General features: G+C 37.7%; 1 protein-coding gene across 5 annotated transcripts in view; it reads right to left on the bottom strand.

Moving 5' to 3' along the window:
- The window catches only part of SLC4A7 (solute carrier family 4 member 7), a 124,262-nt gene that overhangs the window by 55,667 nt on the left and 49,432 nt on the right, over positions 1 to 19,163 (bottom strand). For all 5 annotated transcript variants that reach the window (XM_027088346.1, XM_027088345.1, XM_027088344.1 and 2 more), the window contains exons 4-5: positions 2,229 to 2,367; positions 1,521 to 1,681 (exon numbers count right to left, since the gene is read on the bottom strand). In XM_027088346.1, coding sequence (XP_026944147.1) covers positions 1,521 to 1,681; positions 2,229 to 2,367 — 300 coding nt within the window. The remainder of the gene's footprint in view (positions 1 to 1,520; positions 1,682 to 2,228; positions 2,368 to 19,163) is intronic.

A 19,163-nucleotide genomic window follows, 5' to 3' on the forward strand; every position in this document is an offset into this window, starting at 1 on the left:
GCACAGGCTCAGCAGCCATGGCTCACGGGCCCAGCCGCTCCGCGGCATGAGGGATCCTCCTGGACCGGGGCACGAACCCGTGTCCCCTGCATCGGCAGGCGGACTCCCAACCACTGCGCCACCAGGGAAGTCCTGGACTATTTTTAATTTATAAAGGACATATAAATATTTTTTAAAAGTGGCAGTAACTTGATATAAAACAGTCAGGTTCCTCTGAGAGAAAATTAGATCAACCTAGCAGGTAAACTCTTAACAGCAACACCATGACTACAGGCTACCATACAAATGAACACTGGATTATACATTTACTAAAATATTATATTGTATTATGTGATCATTAAAAGCCAAAGTAAGACATATTGAATATGTCTGAATTCAATATTCCTAATCCTACTCAGTTTTTCAGTCATTTATATAGAACAAGAAAGGACTTCCATAACTTAAAGATTTGCAGCACAAGGTCAAATCTATCAATCTGGTAATATCAACATACTGGTATTTCTAGCCTGAGAAATTCTAATAAATTTACGGTCCTCTTGAAGATCAAATACAATAGTTTTTTGTTTTTATATTGGACAATCTATAATGGTAGTCACACTATCAAATTTATTACTATTGAACTTGATATTGGTTTTGAGCAACTTCAGTTAATGACCAAATAGCTTTATCACAGCTATCTTTTCCTTCTTTCTACCTCCACAGTATCCTTCAATTTTCTCTCCTTTGTTTCCATTGCTACTACCTACCAGACATCAGATCGTCATCACTTCTTGCTTAGACATTCCAAGAGAATAAATGACCTCCTTGCTTCTAATCTCTTCTTATCCAAAGCCACCCTACCTCTTCTTGCCAGAATGATATCCCTGACACACATCGAGATCATACTATTCTCCAACTTAAAAATCACTGAGAGCCAAAATGCCTACCAAATAAAATCCAATTTCTTAACCCAGTAATTAAAGGCTAGTCACAATCCACCTCTAATTTATTTTTCTAACATATCTCAAGAAATCTGTATACTCACAGATAATTGACTTTTCTGAGATTCATAGCTGTCTATACTTTCTAGACTTTTCTTCCTTCTCTTCCTCCTCCTCAGAATACTTTCTTTTCTCTTGCACCACCCTGCTCCCTATCGCCATGTGTTCAAATTCTATGGATAAGTTGAATAGTTAATGTACTCTCTGTATCTTCCCCAGATACCTTGGTCCAAAAAACAAAGAAACAAAAAGCTCCTTCCTCTGCATTTCCAGAGAACAGACTCCATATCTTGCTTATGGCACTAGTCACTTTCTTCTTGATAACTGTAGTTACATCTCTCTAATTTAATCTTTTAGACTCCAAACTTATCAAAGACAAAAAGGGTTATTTATATGTCTACTCCTCATACTGCCCTGCACAGAATGGAAGCTCAACATGTAACTGTCAAATCAATGGTCTAAAATTCCACTTTATTTTCCTTATTTAAGTATCTCTAACTTCAATACAATTTAACTATAAAGAAGTCACTTTGCTATCACCTGCTATTTCATCAAGAGTGCCTGCTCTCATATCCAGCATGACTGTTCCATTTAGGATGCAACTTCTCAGTTCAAAAAGACTGTGCAAAGAGAGGGTCGCCACGTAAGGCTTACTCCACCGGTCACCACCGTCTTCAACATCCTCTTCAAATTTCAGCCATCTGAAATGTATAATGTATAACAATATTTTACAAATAATGATTCCATTTGTTTATTTTAATATGATAAACATAAGCTTTTTCTTTTAAACAGAAACAAAGATCACCACCACCAAAACAAAATTTCGCTACAAACACATTTTTACAAATTAGGCTAATGGTCTATAATGTCGATAGGCACAAGTTACCTTTGTAGTTCCTCTTTCTATTCTAGCTATCACTGTAGTAAGTTTACAGAAACAAACTCTGGAATTTCAGTCTCAGCTTCCAATCTTATTTTAAACTTTAAATATGCAAGACATTGATTTTTCAAACTTGTTTCCTCTAATTAAAGACATTAAAATCTACAGTAACATATTTCCTTTTCTTATATTATAGTATTAAGAATTATTTAAGGAAACAAATTTTGAGAATAAAGATAAAATTTCCAAACAGAAGGAAATTCTCTACTCATTGTTTTAAAGTACTGGATGTCTCAATTTCAATCTTATATTCTCATTACAAAAAGAAACCAAGTAAAGGCAGTTAAAAACTGAGAGAGTATCATCACCTGGCAGTTTCTTTCCATTCATACTCTTCTCCATCTCTGTAGCACAGCTCATCCATTTCCGTGAAGAGATCATGGGGAATGTGTTCTTCATCATCATCTTCGGTACCCAGAATGAACTGGACTCTCTGGGATGGTGTGTCTTGACAAAATCAGAATTTAAAAATATACACTCAAAATTTTCCTCAATTAATACAAAGGTAAATTCAAAATTTTGAAAATGAAATGCTTTTCTTATAAATATATTCCATCAGAACAAATTTCTTTTCATTATTATTAAAATACTATAATTCTGGAAGGAAACAAGGACCAACAATCTAGAACAAAAGAATTTCAAGAAAGATCACCTCCACAGATTAAAAAGAAAAATTATATGTTAAAGTCACATTAATCTTTAACAAACCAATGTAAATCAAACAAATAACAGTAAGCAACATCCAAAACCAAGAAAACACTATGCATGAGACAGGACCTTTTCCTCACCAAAAATAGATGGAAATGTTAGATAATATAGAACATTTCAAATATTTAATTAATATGTAGTTAAGTTCAAGAGTAAAAAAAGAAATCCCCAAGTTCAAAAAACAGGATGAGAAAACTCAAAACTAACTTTTCCTACTATCATGGAGAAGCAAAAGTCTGTCAGCTGAGGTTAGGGAGGTAGACAGGTCACTGCTGCTCATGACATCTGAGTTTTAAACTACTTGTGTGGTACAGGATCCCCAAACAGAGAAATTAGCGTACATTCTAGTCCAGGACAGTTGAAAGCCCCAGGGGTCCCAGAATAAACACTGAAGCATACAACAAGCATCAATTAAAAACAAAATCAAATTCTTCCAAATATAATAGAGGAGGTCAAACACAAAATTTACATCTAGGTAAACAAACCTCCAGGAACTTATAGCTGCAAGAGGGATATTAAAACAGGTTAAAAAGTAAATTAGAAGGACTTCCTTGGTGGCACAGTGGTTAAGAATCCACCTGCCAACGCAAGGGACACAGGTTCAAGCCCTGGTCCTGGAAGATCCCACATGCCACGGAGCAACTGTGCCCGTGCGCCACAACTACTGAGCCTGTGCTCTAGAGCCCGCGTGCCACAACTATTGAAGCCCACGCACCTAGAGCCTGTGCTCCACAATAAGAGAAGCCACCGCAATGAGAAGCCTGTGCACCGCAACAGAGTAGCCTCCGCTCGCCGCAATTAGAGAAAGCCCGCGTGCAGCAACGAAGACCCAACACAGCCAAAAATAAATAAATAAATTTATTGGAAAAAAAAGATTAGAAATAAAATTGTTAAAGGAAAAGACAGAAATAAGGAAGAGGTTACACAGAATGCATCAATGACAAATAAGACAAAACACGCAAGGTTAAGAGATATAGAAAACAGAATAAAAACGTCGCACAAGAAAAACTCCAGAAAGAGGAAAAACGGGAAGAGGCAGTATGAAAAACATATCTGAAACTTGTCCAGTATGTACACGACATGGGTCTTCATAATGAAGGAATACTCTAAGACCAATGCAGGACAAACAAAAACACAATGTAACTGAACTTCCTAATATTTGAACCTTTCAGCAATTAGGTCTTGCACATCTTTTGTGAAATTCATCCCCAAGTAATACTTCTGGTGCTATTGTGGTGGTGTTTTTTTTTTTTTTTTGAGGTACACGGGCCTCTCACTGTTGTGGCCTCTCCCGCTGCGGAGCACAGGCTCCAGACGCGCAGGCTCAGCGGCCATGGCTCACGGGCCCAGCCGCTCCGCGGCATGTGGGATCCTCCCGGACCGGGGCACAAACCCGTGTCCCCTGCACCGGCAGGCAGACTCCCAACCACTGCGCCACCAGGGAAGCCCTATTGTGTTGTTTTTTATTTCAGTTTCTGATTGCTCATTGCTACTATATAGAAATACAGTTGATTTCTGTACACTGATTTTGTATCCTGTAACCTTGTTAAACTCACTCAGTTCTGTAGTTTTGTAGATTGCTTAGGATTTGCTACACATATGATTCTGTAACTGTGAATAAAAACAATTTTACTTCATTTACTTTCTGGATGCATTTCATTTCTTTCTTGCCTTATTACACTGGCTACGTGTGCCAGTACCATGTTGGGAGAAAACATTCAGTCTTTCACCAGCATTTCTAAATGCTCTATATCACACTGAAGAAGTTTTCTAATATTCCTAGTTTGCAAGGAGATAAAATTCTAGAATAGAATTTAGAAAATTTCTAAATAAATAGAATTTGTTAGATGTAGATAAATAGAACTTATCTAAAGACAGTTTTAACTCCTAGCAAACAAGGGGGGTGGAATTTTGTCAAAGGCTTTTTCTGTCTTATTGATATGATTATATGGGTTTTTCTCCTTTATACTATTAATATGTTTATTTACACTGATAGATGTTTAAATTTTAAACCAACCCTGCATTTCCACTTGTTTATTGTATTAATTTCCTATTGCTGCTATTACAAATTTCCACAAACATGGTGGCTTAAATAACACAAATTTATTCTCTTACAGTTCTGGAGACCATAAGTCCAAAATGAATTTTACACAGGGCTAAAAAATCATGAGCTGGTTCTTTCTGGAGGCTTTAGGGGAAAATCCATTTCCTTACCTTTTCTAGCTTCTGGAGGCTGCCTACATTCCTTAGGTCTGGATGCCTCCTCATTCCATCACTGTAACTACTGTCTCCTCTCTGACCTTCTGACTCCTTGTGATGAATCTGGCCCATCTGCATTAATCCAGCATAATCTCCACTTCTCAAAATCCTTTAACTTAGTCACATCTAGAGATGCACTTTTGCCAAATAAGGTTAACATTCACAGGTTCCAGACAGTAGGAATATGGACACTGTAGGGGCCACTATTCAGACTACCACCATCATGATGTATTATCCCTCTTAAGTATTGCTGGATTAGATATGCTTTTATTTTGTTAAGGATTTCTGAATCTATATTCATGAGAAATAATTAGTGTGTAGTTTTATTCTATTGTAACATCTTCAACAGGTTTTGGTATCAGGGAAATGCTAGATTCACAATATGAATGGGAAAGTGTTCCCTCATCTTCAATTTTCTAGCAGAGTCTGTGTTATTTCTTTCTTATATGTTTGATGCCATTTGGGAGTAAATTTCCATTGTGGGAATGCTTTAGACTACAAATTCAATTTCCTTTTATACATGTAGGATAATCCAAGTTATCCATTTCTGCTTAACAGCATGTATTCCTAAGAAACTTCCCCACTTAATCTGAAGTATCAATTTTGTTGGCATAAAATCATTCATAATATTCCCTCCTTATTCTTTAATATGTAGAATCTGTACTGAAAATTTCTGGTGCTGGTCATTTGTGTCTTTTTTTCCCTCACCTGATCAGTTTGGCTATTTAGATTTCTCAATTTTATTGATCTTTTCAAAGAACCAGATTGCAGTCTGACAGATTTTTGCTACTACTGGTCTGATTTTTATTTTATTCATTTCTGCTTTCATTTTTATTGTTTCCTTTCTTTTGTTTATTTAGGCTTAATTTGCTCTATTTTTTCCTTCAATTTCTTAAGTTACAAGCTTAAATCATTGATTAGGTCTTTCTTGTTCTGCGTTTTTTAAATTAACCTCTTTATTTAAATTTATTTGTTTGCACTGGGTCTTAGTTGCAACAGGTAGGCTCCTCAGTTGTGGCATGCGAACTCCCAAATTCCCACCTGCGGCATGCATGTGAAGTCCAGTTCCTGGACCAGGGATCGAACCTGGGCCCCCTTCACTGGGAGCACGGAGTATCTACCACTGTGCCACCAAGGAAGTCCCTTCTTTTCTAGTATAAAAACTAAATGCTATACGTTTTTCTCTAAGCACTGCTTTAGCAATATCTAACAAATTCTAATATGTAGGCAGTCCTCACTTTGCACAGTACCATGCTAAATGAAACCTGTGCGTGTCAGAACTGTGTCCTCACTTTGCAAGATTTTCTCTCAATTTTCTGCCTGTACCGTGTTTTCGTTTTCTTGAGTTCAACATATTTTCTAATTTCTGATGTGACTGCATCTTTAACCCATGGGTTACTGAGAAACTTCGTGCTTAATTTCCAAATATCTGGGCATTTTTCATAATATCTTTTTAGTTTAATTCTATTTGTGGTCAGAGAATACACTTCCAGTCTTTTTAAATGTATTAAGACTTGCTTTATGATCTAGAATATGATCTTGGTTAAATCTTCAATATGCAATTGTAAAGAATGTGTATTCTGCTGTGGTTGGGTGAAATGTTCTATGCATGTGACTATCAATCTGACTTACAGTGTGTTATTTAGGTCTTCTATATCTTTACTGATTTTTTGATAACTTGCTCTATCCATTACTGAGAAAGGAGAGTTGCAATCTCCAGCTATACTTGTGGATTTCTCTCTTCCTCTTTTCAATTTTTTCAGTTTTTGTTTCATGGATTTTGAAGCCGTTGTTATATACATCTAGGACTGTTATGTCTTGGTTTCAGTAGTTTAATTTTTATGTAACTTTGTGCAGTTTTTCTTCATGTTTCTTCTCCTTGCGTTTTGCTGAACTCCTTGGACCTGTGAGTTCAGACTTTTTATTAATTTTGGAAATTTTTCTGGCACTCCAATTATACATATGATAGACTACCTGATACTGTCCAACAAATTACTGATGCTGTTTATTGGTCTTCAGCCTTTTTTTGTTTCATTTTTATTAGTTTCTATCACAATATCTTCAAAAGTCACTTATCTTTTTTATTCTGTAATTTCAACTCATCTGTTAATCTTATCTAGCGTAATACTCATTTGAGATATTGCATTTTTCATCTGTATAAGTTCCATGTGGGACTTTCATATATTTTCAGCCTCTCTCTTGAACATATAAAGCATATTTATTATATTGCTTTAACATGCTTGTTTTCGAAATCCATTAACTTTGTGATTTCTGGATCTGTTTTTTTTTTTTTTAACATCTTTATTAGAGTATAATTGCTTTAAAATGGTGTGTTAGTTTCCACTTTATAACAAAGTGAGTCAGTTATACATATACATATGTCCCCATATCTCTTCCCTCTTGTGTCTCCCTCCCTCCCACCGTCCCTATCCCACCCATCTAGGTGGTCACAAAGCACTGAGCTGATCTCCCTCTGCTATGCAGCTGCTTCCCACTAGCTATCTATTTTATGTTAGGTAGTGTATATATGTCCATGCCACTCTCTCACTTTGTCCCAGCTTACCCTTCCCCTCCCCATATCCTCAAGTCCACTCTCTAGTAGGTCTGTGTCTTTATTCCCGTCTTGCCTGAAGGTTTTTAATAATCATTTTTTTAAAGATTCCATATATATGTGTTAGCATATGGTATTTTTTTTCCTCTTTCTGACTTACTTCACTCTGTATGACAGCCTCTAGATTAATCCACGTCTAAACAAATGACAATTTCGTTCCTTTTAATGGCTGAGTAATATTCCATTGTATATATGTACCACAACTTCTTTATCCATTCGTCTGTCGATGGGCATTTAGGTTGCTTCCATGATCTGGCTATTGTAAATAGTGCTGCAATGAACATTGGGGTGCATGTGTCTTTTTGAATTATGGTTTTCTCTGGGTATATGCCCAGTAGTGAGATTGCTGCATCATATGGTAATTCTATTTTTAGTTTTTTAAGGAACCTCCATAGTGGCTGTATCAATTTACACTCCCACCGACAGTGCAAGAGGATTCCCTTTTCTCCACACCCTCTCCAGCATTTGTTGTTTGTAGATTTTCTGATGATGCCCATTCTAACTGGTGTGAGGTGATACCTCATTGTAGTTTTGATTTGCATTTCTCTAATAATTAGTGATGTAGAGCAGCTTTCCATGTGCTTCTTGGCCATCTGTATGTCTTCCTTGGAGAAATATCTATTTAGGTCTTCTGCCCACTTTTTGATTGCGTTGTTTCTTTAATAGAGCTGCATGAGCTGTTTATATATTTTGGAGATTAATCCTTTGTCCATTGATTTGTTTGCAAATATTTTCTCCCATTCTGAGGGTTCTTTCTTCATCTTGTTTATGGTTTCCTTTGCTGTGCAAAAGCTGTGAAGTTTCATGAGGTCCCATCTGTTTATTTTTGTTTTTATTTCCATTACTGTAGGAGGTGGATCAAAAAAGATCTTGCTGTGATTTATGTCAAAGAGTGTTCTTCCTATGTTTTGCTCTAAGAGTTTTATAGTGTCCGGTCTTACATTTAGGTCTCGAATCCATTTTGAGTTTATTTTTATTGTTAGGGAGGGTTCTAATTTCATTCTTTTATATGTAGCTGTCCAGTTTTCCCAGCACCACTTATTGAAGAGACTGTCTTTTCTCCATTGTATATCTCTGCCTCCTTTGTCATAGATTACTTGACCATAGGTGTGTGGGTTTATCTCTGGGCTCTGCATCTTGTTCCATTGATCTACGTTTCGTTTTTGTGCCAGTACCATATTGTCTTGATGACTGTAGCTTTGTAGTATAGTCTAAAGTCAGGGAGTCTGATTCCTCCAGCTCCGTTTTTTTCCTTCAAGGTTGCTTTGGCTATTAAGGGACTTTTGCGTCTCCATACAAATTTTAAGATTTTTAGTTCTACTTCTATAAAAAATGCCATTGGTAATTTGATAGGGATTGCATTGAATCTGTAGATGGCTTTGGGTAGTATAGTCATTTTCACAATATTGATTATTCCAATCCAGGAACATGGTAATGTCTCTCCAACTGTTTGTATCGTCTTTAATTTCTTTCATCAGTCTTATACTTTTCTGCATACAGGTCTTTTGTCTCCCTAGCTGGTTTAATGCCTGGTGTTTTATTCTTTTTGTTGCAATGGTAAATTGAAAGAGAAATTATGGAAACACTTCCAATTTTTCATCATTAGTGTATAGGAATACAAGAGATTTCTGTGCATTAATTTTGGACCCTGCAACTTTACCAAATTCATTGATTATAGTAGTTTTCTGGAGGCATTTTTAGGATTCTCTATGTATAGTATCATGTCATCTGAAAACAGTGACAGTTTTACTTCTTCCTTTCCAATTTGTATTCCTTTTATTTCTTTTTTTTTCTGATTGCCGTGGGTAGGACTTCCAAATCTATGTTGAATAATAGTGGTGAGAGTGGACATCCTTGTCTCGTTCCTGATCTTAGAGGAAATGCTTTCAGTTTTTCACCATTGAGCAGGATGTTGGCTGTGGCTTTGTCGTATATGGCCTTTGTATGTTGAGGCAGGTTCCCTCTATGCCCACCTTCTGGAGTTTTTATCATAAATTTGTGCTGAATTTTGTCAAAAGCTTTTTCCACATCTGTTGAAATGATCATATGGTTTTTATTCTTCAATTTGTTAATATGGTGTATCACATTGACTGATTTGCGTATATTGAAGAATCCTTGCATCACTGGGATAAATCCCACTTGATCATGGTGTATGATCCATTTAATGTGTTGTTGGATTCTGTTTGCTAGTATTTTGTTGAGGATTTTGCATCTATACTCATCAGTAATATTGGTCTGTAATTTTCTTTTTTAGTGGTACCTTTGTCTGGTTTTGGTATCAGGGTGATGGTGGTCTCATAGAATGAGTTTGGGAGTGTTCCTTCCTCTGCAATTTTGTGGAAGAGTTTGACAAGGACGGGTGTTAGCTCTTCTCTCAATGTTTGATAGAATTCACCTGTGAAGCCATCTGGTCCAGGACTTTTGTTTCTTGGAAGATTTTTAATCACAGTTTCAATTTCATTACTTGTGATTGGTCTGTTCATATTTTCTGTTTCTTCCTGGCTCAGTCTTGGAAGGTTATACCTTTCTGAGAATTTGTCAATTTCTTCCAGGTTGTCCATTTTTTTGGCACAGAGTTGCTAATAGTAGTCTCTTAGGATGCTTTGTATTTCTGCGGTGTCTGTTGTAACTTCTCCTTTACATTTCTAATTTTATTGATGAGTCCTCTCCCTCTTTTTTATTGAGTCTGGCTAAAGGTTTATCAATTTTGTTTATCTTCTCAAAGAACCAGGCTTTAGTTTTATTGATCTTTGCCGTTGCTTTCTTTGTTTCTAGTTCATTTATTTCTGCTCTGCTCTTTGTGATTTCTTTCCTTCTACTAACTTTGGGTTTTGTTTCTCCTTCTTTCTCTAGTTCCTTTAGGTGTAAGGTTAGATTGTTTACTTGAGATTTTTCTTGTTTCTTGAGGTAACATTGTATTCCTATAAACTTCTCTCTTAGAACTGCTTTCGCAGCATCCCATAGGTTTTGGATAGTCGTGTTTCCATTGTCATTTGTCTCTAGGTATTTTTTGATTTCCTCTTTATTTCTTCAGTGCTCTCTTGGTTGTTTAGAAACGTATTGTCTAGCCTCCATGTGTTTGTGTTTTTTACGTTTTTCTCCCCGTAATTTGCTTCTAATCTCATAGCGTTGTGGTCAGAAAAGATGCTTGATATGATTTCAATTTTCTTAAACTTACTGAGGACTGATTTGTGAACCAAGATGTGATCTATCCTGGAGAATGTTCTGTGTGCACTTGAGAAGAAAGTGTAATCTGCTGTTTTGGGATGGAATGTCCTATAAATATCAATTAAATCTATCTGGTCTATTGTGTCATTTAAAGCTTCTGCTTCCTTATTTATTTTCATTTTGGATGATCTGTCCATTGGTGTTAAGTGAGGTGTTAAAGAACCCCACTATTATTGTGTTACTGTCAATTTCCTCTTTTATAGCTGTTAGCAGTTGCCTTATGTATTGAGGTGCTCCTATGTTGGGTGCATATATATTTATAATCGTTATATCTTCTTCTTGGATTGATCCCTTGATCATTATGTAGTGTCCTTCCTTGTCTCTTGTAACATTCTTTATTTTAAAGCCTATTTTATCTGATACGAGTATTGCTACTCCAGCTTTCTTCTGATTTCCATTTGCATGGAATATCTTTTTTCATCCCCTCACTTTCATTCTGAATGTGTCCCTAGCTCTGAAGTGGGTCGCTTGTACACAGCATATATGTGGGTCTTTTTTTTTGTATCCATTCAGCAAGCCTGTGTCTTTTGGTTGGAGCATTTAATCCATTACGTTTAAGGTAATTATCGATATGTATGTTCCTGTGAACATTTTCTTAATTGTTTTGGGTTTGTTTTTGTAGGTCCTTTTCCTCTCTTGTGTTTCCACTTAGAGAAGTTCCTTTAGCATTTGTTGTAGAGCTGGTTTGGTGGTGCTGAATTCTCTTAACGGTTTGCTTCTCTGTAAAGCTTTTGATTTCTCTATCGAAACTGAATGAGATCCTTGCCGGGTAGAGTAATCTTGGTTGTAGGTTCTTCTGTTTCATCACTTTAAGTATATAATGCCACTCCCTTCTGGCTTGTAGAGTTTCTGCTGAGAAATAATCTGTTAACCTTATGGGAGTTCCCTTGTATGTTATTTTTCGTTTTTCCCTTGCTGCTTTCAATAACTTTTCTTTGTCTTTAATTTTTGCCAATATGATTATTATGTGTCTCAGCATGTTTCTCCTTGGGTTTATCCTGTATGGGACTCGCTGCGCTTCCTGGACTTGGGTGGCTATTTCCTTTCCCATGTTAGGGAAGTTTTCAACTATAATCTCTTCAAATATTTTCTCTGGTCCTTTCTCTCTCTCTTCTCCTTCTGGGACCCCTATAATGCAAATGTTGTTTTATTTAATGTTGCCCCAGAGGTCTCTTAGGCTGGCTTCACTTCTTTTCATTCTTTTTTCTTTACTCTTTTCCACAGCAGTGAATTCCAGCATTTTGTCTTCCAGGTCACTTATCCGTTCTTCTACCTCAGTTATTCTGCTATTGATTCCTTCTAGTGTAGTTTTCACTTCAGTTATTTTATTGTTCATCTCTGTTTGTTCTTTAATTCTTCTAGGTCTTCGTTTAACATTTCTTGCATCTTTTCAATTTTTGCCTCCTTTCTTTTCTGAGGTCCTGGATCATCTTCACTATCATTATTCTGAATTCTTTTTCTGGAAGGCTGCCTGTATCCACTTCATTTAGTTATTTTTCTGGGGTTTTATCTTGTTCCTTCATCTGGTACATAGCCCTCTGCCTTTTTGTCTTGTCTATCTTTCTGTGAATGTGGTTTTTGTTCTACAGGCTGCAGGACTGTAGTTCTTGCTTCCGCTGTCTGCCCTCTGGTGGATGAGGCTAAACAATTGATGGGAGGGACTGGTGGTGGGTAGAGCTGACTGTTGCTCTGGTGGGCGGAGCTCAGTAAAACTTTAATCCACTTGACTTGATGGGTGGGGCTGGGTTCACCACCTGTTCATTGTTTGGCCTGAGGCAACCCAACACTGGAGCCTACTTGGGCTCTTTGGTGGGGCTAATGACAGACTCTGGGAGGGCTCATGCCAAGGAGTACTTCCCAGAACTTCTACTGTCAGTGTCCTTGTCCCCACAGTGAGCCACAGCCCCCCTTCCCTGCCTCTGCAGGAGATCCTCCATCGCCAGCAAGTAGGTCTGGTTCACTCTCCCCTGGGGTCACTGCTCCTTCCCCTGGGTCCCGATGCACACAGTACTTTGTGTGTGCCCTCCAAGGGTGCAGTCTCTGTTTCCCCCAGTCCTGTCAAAGTCCTGCAGTCAATTCCCACTAGGCTTCAAATTCTGATTCTCTAGGAATTCCTCCTCCTGTTGCCAGACCCATAAGTTGGGAAGCCTGACATGAGGCTCAGAACCTTCACTCCAGTGGGTGGACTTCTGTGGTATAAGTGTTCTCCACTCTGTGAGTCACCCACCCACCAGTTATGGGACTTGATTTTACTGTGATTGCACCCGTCCTACCGTCTCATTGTGGCTTCTCCTTTGTCTTTGGATGTGGGATATCTTTTTTGGTGAGTTCCAGTGTCTTCCTGTCAATGATTGTCCAGCAGCCAGTTGTGATTCTGGTGTTCTCCCAAGAGGGAGTGAGAGTACGTCCTTCTACTCTGCCACCTTGATTCCCCCCCTACTTTTAGATTTTAAGGAACCTCCATAATGTTTTCCATAGTAGCTGTATCAATTTACATTCCCACCAACAGCGCAAGAGGGTTCCCTTTTCTCCACACCCTCTCCAACACTCTGTAGATTTCTTGATGATGGCCATTCTGACCAGTGTGAGATATCCCACTGTAGTTTTGATTTGCATTTTCTAATAATTAATGATGTTGAGCATTCTTTCATATGTTTGTTGGCAATCTGTATATCTTCTTTGGAGAAATGTCTATTTAGGTCTTCTGCCCATTTTTGGATTGGGTTATTTGCTTTTTTGATATTGAGTTGCATAAGCTGCTTGTAAATTTTGAAGATTAATCCTTTGCAAGTTGCTTCATTCGCAAATATTTTCTCCCATTCAGAGGATTGTCTTTTAGTCTTGTTTATGGTTTCCTTTGCTGTGCAAAGGCTTTCATATTCCATTAGGTCCCATTTGTTTATTTTTCTTTTTATTTCCATTTCTCTAGGAGGTGGGTCAAAAAGGATCTTGCTGTGATTTATGTCATGGAGTGTTCTGCCTATGTTTTCCTCTAAGAGTTTTATAGTGTCTGGCATTACATTTAGGTCTTTACACCATTTTGAATTTACCTTTGTGTATGGTGTTAGGGAGTGTTCTAATTTCATTCTTTTACATGTAGCTGTCCAGTTTTCCCAGCACCACTTATTGAAGAGGCTGTCTTTCTCCATTGTATATTCTGGCCTCCTTTATCAAAGATAAGGTGAGCATATGTGCATTGGTTTATCTCTGGACTTTCTATCCTGTACCATGGATCTATATTTCTATTTTTGTGCCAGTACCATACTGTCTTGATTACTGTAGCTTTGTAGTACAGTCTGAAGTCAGGGAGCCTGATTCCTCCAACTCCGTTTTTCATTCTCAATATTGCGTTTCCATACAAATTGTGAAATTTTTTGTGCTAGTTCTGTGAAAAATACCAGTGGCAGTTTGATAGGGATTGCATTGAATCTGTAGATTGCTTTGGGTACTATACTCATTTTGACAATGTTGATTCTTCCAATCCAAGAGCATGGTATATCTCTCTATCTATTTGTATCATATTTAATTTCTTTCATCGGTGTCTTAAATTTTCTGCATACAGGTCATTGTCTCTTTAGGTAGGTTTATTCCTAGATATTTTATTCTTTTTGTTGCAATGGTAAATGGGAGTGTTTTCTTGATTTCAATTTCAGATTTTTCATCATTAGTGTATAGGAATGCAAGAGATTTGTGTGCATTAATTTTGCATCCTTCTAATTTACAAAATTCATTGATTAGATCTACTAGTTTTCTGGTAGCATCTTTAGGATTCTCTAGGTATAATATGTCATCTGCAAACAGTGACAACTTTACTTCTTCTTTTATGATTTGGATTCCTTTTATTTCTTTTTCTTCTCTGATTGCTGTGGCTAAAACTTCCAAAACTATGTTGAATAAGAGTGGTGAGAGTGGGCAACCTTGTCTTGTTCCTGTTCTTAGTGGACATGGTGTCAGTTTTTCACCATTGAGGACGATGTTGACTATGGGTTTGTCATATATGGCCTTTATTATGTTGAGGAAAGTTCCCTCTATGCCTACTTTCTGCAGGGTTTTTATCATAAATGGGTGCTGAATTTTGTCGAAAGCTTTCTCTGCATCTAGAGATGATCATATGGTTTTTCTCCTTCAATTTCTTAATATGGTGTATCACATTGACTGATTTGTGTATATTGAAGAATTCTTGCATTCCTGAGATAAACCTCACTTGATCAGGCTGTATGATCCTTTGAATGTGCTGTTGGATTATGTTTGCTAGTATTTTGTTGAGGAGTTTTGCATCTATGTTCATCAGTGATATTGGCATGTAGTTTTCTTTGGGACATCGTTGTTTGGTTTTGGTATCAGGGTGATGGTGGCCTCGTATGAGTTTGGGAATGTTCCTCCCTCTGCTATATTTTGGAAGAGTTTGAGAAGGATAGGTTTTAGTTCTTCTCTAAATGTTTGATAGATTTCGCCTGTGAAGCCATCTGGTCCTGGGCTTTTGTTTGTTGGAAGATTTTTAATCACAGTTTCCATTTCAGTGCTTGTGATTGGTCTGTTCATATTTTCTATTTCTTCCTGGTTCAGTCTCGGAAGGTTGTGCATTTCTAAGAATTTGTCCAGGGCTTCCTTGGTGGCGCAGTGGTTGAGAATATGCCTGCTAATGCAGGGGACACGTGTTCGAGCCCTGGTCTGGGAGATCCCACATACCGCAGAGCAACTAGGCCCGTGAGCCACAACTACTGAGCCTCCGCGTCTAGAGCCTGTGCTCTGCAACAAGAGAGGCCGTGATAGTGAGAGGCCCACGCATCGTGATGAAGAGTGGCCCCCACTTGCCACAACTAGAGAAAGCCCTCGCACAGAAATGAAGACCCAACACAGCCAAAAATAAAAAAAAAAATTTTAATTAAAAAAAAAAGAATTTGTCCATTTCTTCCAGGTTGTCCATTTTATTGGCATATAGTTGCTTTTAGTAATCTCTCATGATCCTTTGTATTTCTGCAGTGTCAGTTGTTACTTCTCTCTTCTCATTTCTAATTCTATTGATTTGAGTCTTCTCTCTTTTTTTTTGATGCATCTGGCTAATAGTTTATCAATTTTGTTTATCTTCTCAAAGAACCAGCTTTTATTTTTATTGATCTTTGCTATTGTTTCCTTCATTTCTTTTTCATTTATTTCTGATGTGATCTTTATGATGTCTTTCTTTCTGCTAACTTCGGTGTTTTTTTGTTCTTCTTTCTCTAATTGCTTTAGGTGTAAGGTTAGGTTGATTATTTGAGATATTTCTTGTTCTTAAGGTAGGACTGTATTGCTATAAACTTCCATCTTAAAACTGCTTTTGCTGCATCCCATAGGTTTTGGGTCTTGGGTCATGGTGTTTTCATTGTCATTTGTTTCTAGGTATTTTTTTTATTTACTCTTTGATTTCTAGAGTGATCTCTTGGTTATTAGTGTATTGTTTAGCCTCCATGTGTTTGTATTTTTTACAGATTCTGTCTTGTAATTGATATCTAGTCTCACAGCACTGTGGTTGGAAAAGACACTTGATATGATTTCAATTTTCTTAAATTTACCCAGTCTTCATTTGTGACCCAAGAAGATATGATCTATCCTGGAGAATGTTCCATGAGCACTTGAGAAGAATGTGTATTCTGTTGTTTCTGGATGGAATGTCCTATAATTATCATTTAAGCCCATCTTCTTTAATGCATCATTTAAAGCTTGTGCTTCCTTATTTATTCTCATTTTGGATGATCTGTCCATTGGTGAAAATGGGGTGCTAAGTCCCCTACTATGATTGTGTTACTGTCAATTTCCCTTTTATGTCTGTTAGTATTTGCCTTATGTATTGAGATGCTATGTTGGGTGTATAAATATTTACAATTGTTATATCTTCTTGGATTGATCCCCTGATCATTATGTAGTGTCCTTCTTTGTCTGTTGTAATAGTGTTTGTGTTAAAGTCTATTTTGTCTGATATGAGAATTGCTACTCCAGCTTTCTTTTGATTTCCATTTGCATGGAATATCTTTTTCCATCCCCTCACTTTCAGTCTGTATGTGTCCCTAGGTCTGAAGTGGGTCCCTTGTAGACTGCATATATACAGGTCTTGTTTTTGTATCCATTCAGCCAGGCTATATCTTTTGGTTGGAGCATTTAATCCATTTACATTTAAGGTAATTATTGATATGTATGTTCGTATTACTATTTTTTTTAATTGTTTTGGGTTTGTTACTGTAGGTCTTTTCCTTCTCTTGTTTTCCTACCTAGAGAAGTTCCTTTAGCATTTGTTGTAAAGCTGGTTTGGTGGTGCTGATCTCTCTCAGCTTTTGCTTGTCTGTAAAGCTTTTAATTTCTCCATCAAATCTGAATGAGATTCTTGCTGGGCAGAGTAATCTTGGTTGTAGGTTTTTCTCCTTCATCACTTTAAATACTGCCACTCCCTTCTGGCTTGCAGAGTTTCTGCTGAAAGATCACCTATTAACCTTATGGGGATTCCCTTGTGTGTTATTTGTTGTTTTTCCCTTGCTGCTTTTAATATGTTTTCTTTGTCTTTAATTTTTGATAGTTTGATTAATATGTGTCTTGGTGTATTTCTCCTTGGATTTATGCTGTATGGGACTCTCTGTGCTTCCTGGACTTGATTAACTATTTCATTTCCCATTTTAGGGAACCTTTCAACTATAATCTCTTCAAATATTTTCTCAGTCCCTTTCTTTTTCTCTTCTCCTTCTGGGACCCCTATAATTTGAATGTTGGCACGCTTAATGTTGTCTCAGAGGTGTCTGAGACGGTCCTTCATTCTTTTCATTCTTTATTCTTTATTCTGCTCTGCAGTAGTTATTTCCATTATTTTATCTTCCAGGTCACTTATCTGTTCTTCTGACTCAGTTATTCTGCTATTGATCCCTTCTAGAGAATTTTTAATTTCATTTATTGTGTTGTTCATCACTGTTTGTTTGCTCTTTAGTTCTTCTAGGACCTTGTTGAACTTTTCTTGTATTTTCTCCATTCTATTTCCAAGATTTTGGATCATCTTTACTGTCATTTTTCTGAAATCTTTTTCAGGTATACTGCCTATTTCCTCTTCATTTGTTAGGTCTGGTGGGTTTTTATCTTGATCCTTCATCTGCTGTGTGTTTCTCTGTCTTCTCATTTTGCTTAACTTACTGTGTTTGGGGTCTCCTTTTCGCAGGCTGCACGTTCGTAGTTCCCATTATTTTTGGTGTCTGTTCCCAGTGGCTAAGGTTGGTTCAGTGGGTTGTGTAGGCTTCCTGGTGGAGGGGACTAGTGCCTGTATTCTGGTGGATGAGGCTGGATCTTGTCTTTTTGGTGGGCAGGTCCATGTCTGGTGGTGCATTTTCAGGTGTTTGTGGCCTTATTATGATTTTAGGAAGCCTCTCTGTTAATGGATGGGGTTGTGTTCCTGTTTTGCTAGTTGTTTGGCATAGGGTGTCCAGTCCTGTAGCTTTCTGGTTGTTGAGTGGAGCTGGGTCTTGGCGTTGAGATGGAGATCTCTGGGAGACTTTCGCCCTTTGATATTACGTGGAGCTGGGAGGTCTCTTGTTGACCAGTGTCCTGAACTTGGCTCTCCCACCTCAGAGGCACAGCCCTGACACCTGGCTGGACCACCAAGAGCCTGTCATCCTTATGGCTCAGAATAAAAGGGAGGGAAAAAAAAGAAAGAAAGACGAAGATAAAATAAAATAATGTAAAAGAAAATAAAGTTATTAAAATAAAAAAGATTAAAAAAAAATTTTTTTAAGAAAAAAAGAAAGAAGAGAGCAACCAAACCAAAAAACAAATCCACCAATGATAACAAGTGCTAAAAACTATACCAAAAACCTAAACAAACAAATAAAATGGACTGACAGATCCCTAGGACAAATGGTAAAAGCAAAGCTATACAGACAAAATCACACACACAAGCATACACATACACACTCACAAAAAGAGAAAAAGGGAAAAAATATATATATATAGTTGCTCCCAAAGTCCACCTCCTCAATTTGGGATGATTCGTTGTCTATTCAGGTATTCCACAGATGCAGGGTACATCAAGTTTATTGTGGAGATTTAATCCGCTGCTCCTGAGGCTGCTGGGAGAAATTTCCCTTTCTCTTCTTTGTTCACACAGCTCCTGGGGTTCAGCTTTGGATTTGGACCCACCTCTGCATGTAGGTCGCCTGAGAGCGTCTTTTGTTTGCTCAGACAGGACGGGGTTAAAGGAGCAGCTGATTTGGGGGCTCTGGTTGACTTAGGCCTGGGGGAGGGAGGGGTACAGAGTGTGGGGCCAGCCTGCGGCGGCAGACACCAGCATAACATTGCAGCAGCCTGAGGCATGCCGTGTTTTCTCCCGGGGAAGTTGTCCCTTGATCATGGGACCCTGGCAGTGGCAGGCTGCACAGGCTCCCAGGAGGGGAGATGTGGATAGTGACCCGTGCTTGCACACAGGTTT

Source organism: Aethalodelphis obliquidens, unplaced genomic scaffold, assembly GCF_003676395.1.
Source record: "Aethalodelphis obliquidens isolate GAN/ISIS:26980383/991018 unplaced genomic scaffold, ASM367639v1 scaffold62, whole genome shotgun sequence".
NCBI classification, from domain to species: Eukaryota; Metazoa; Chordata; class Mammalia; order Artiodactyla; family Delphinidae; genus Aethalodelphis; species Aethalodelphis obliquidens.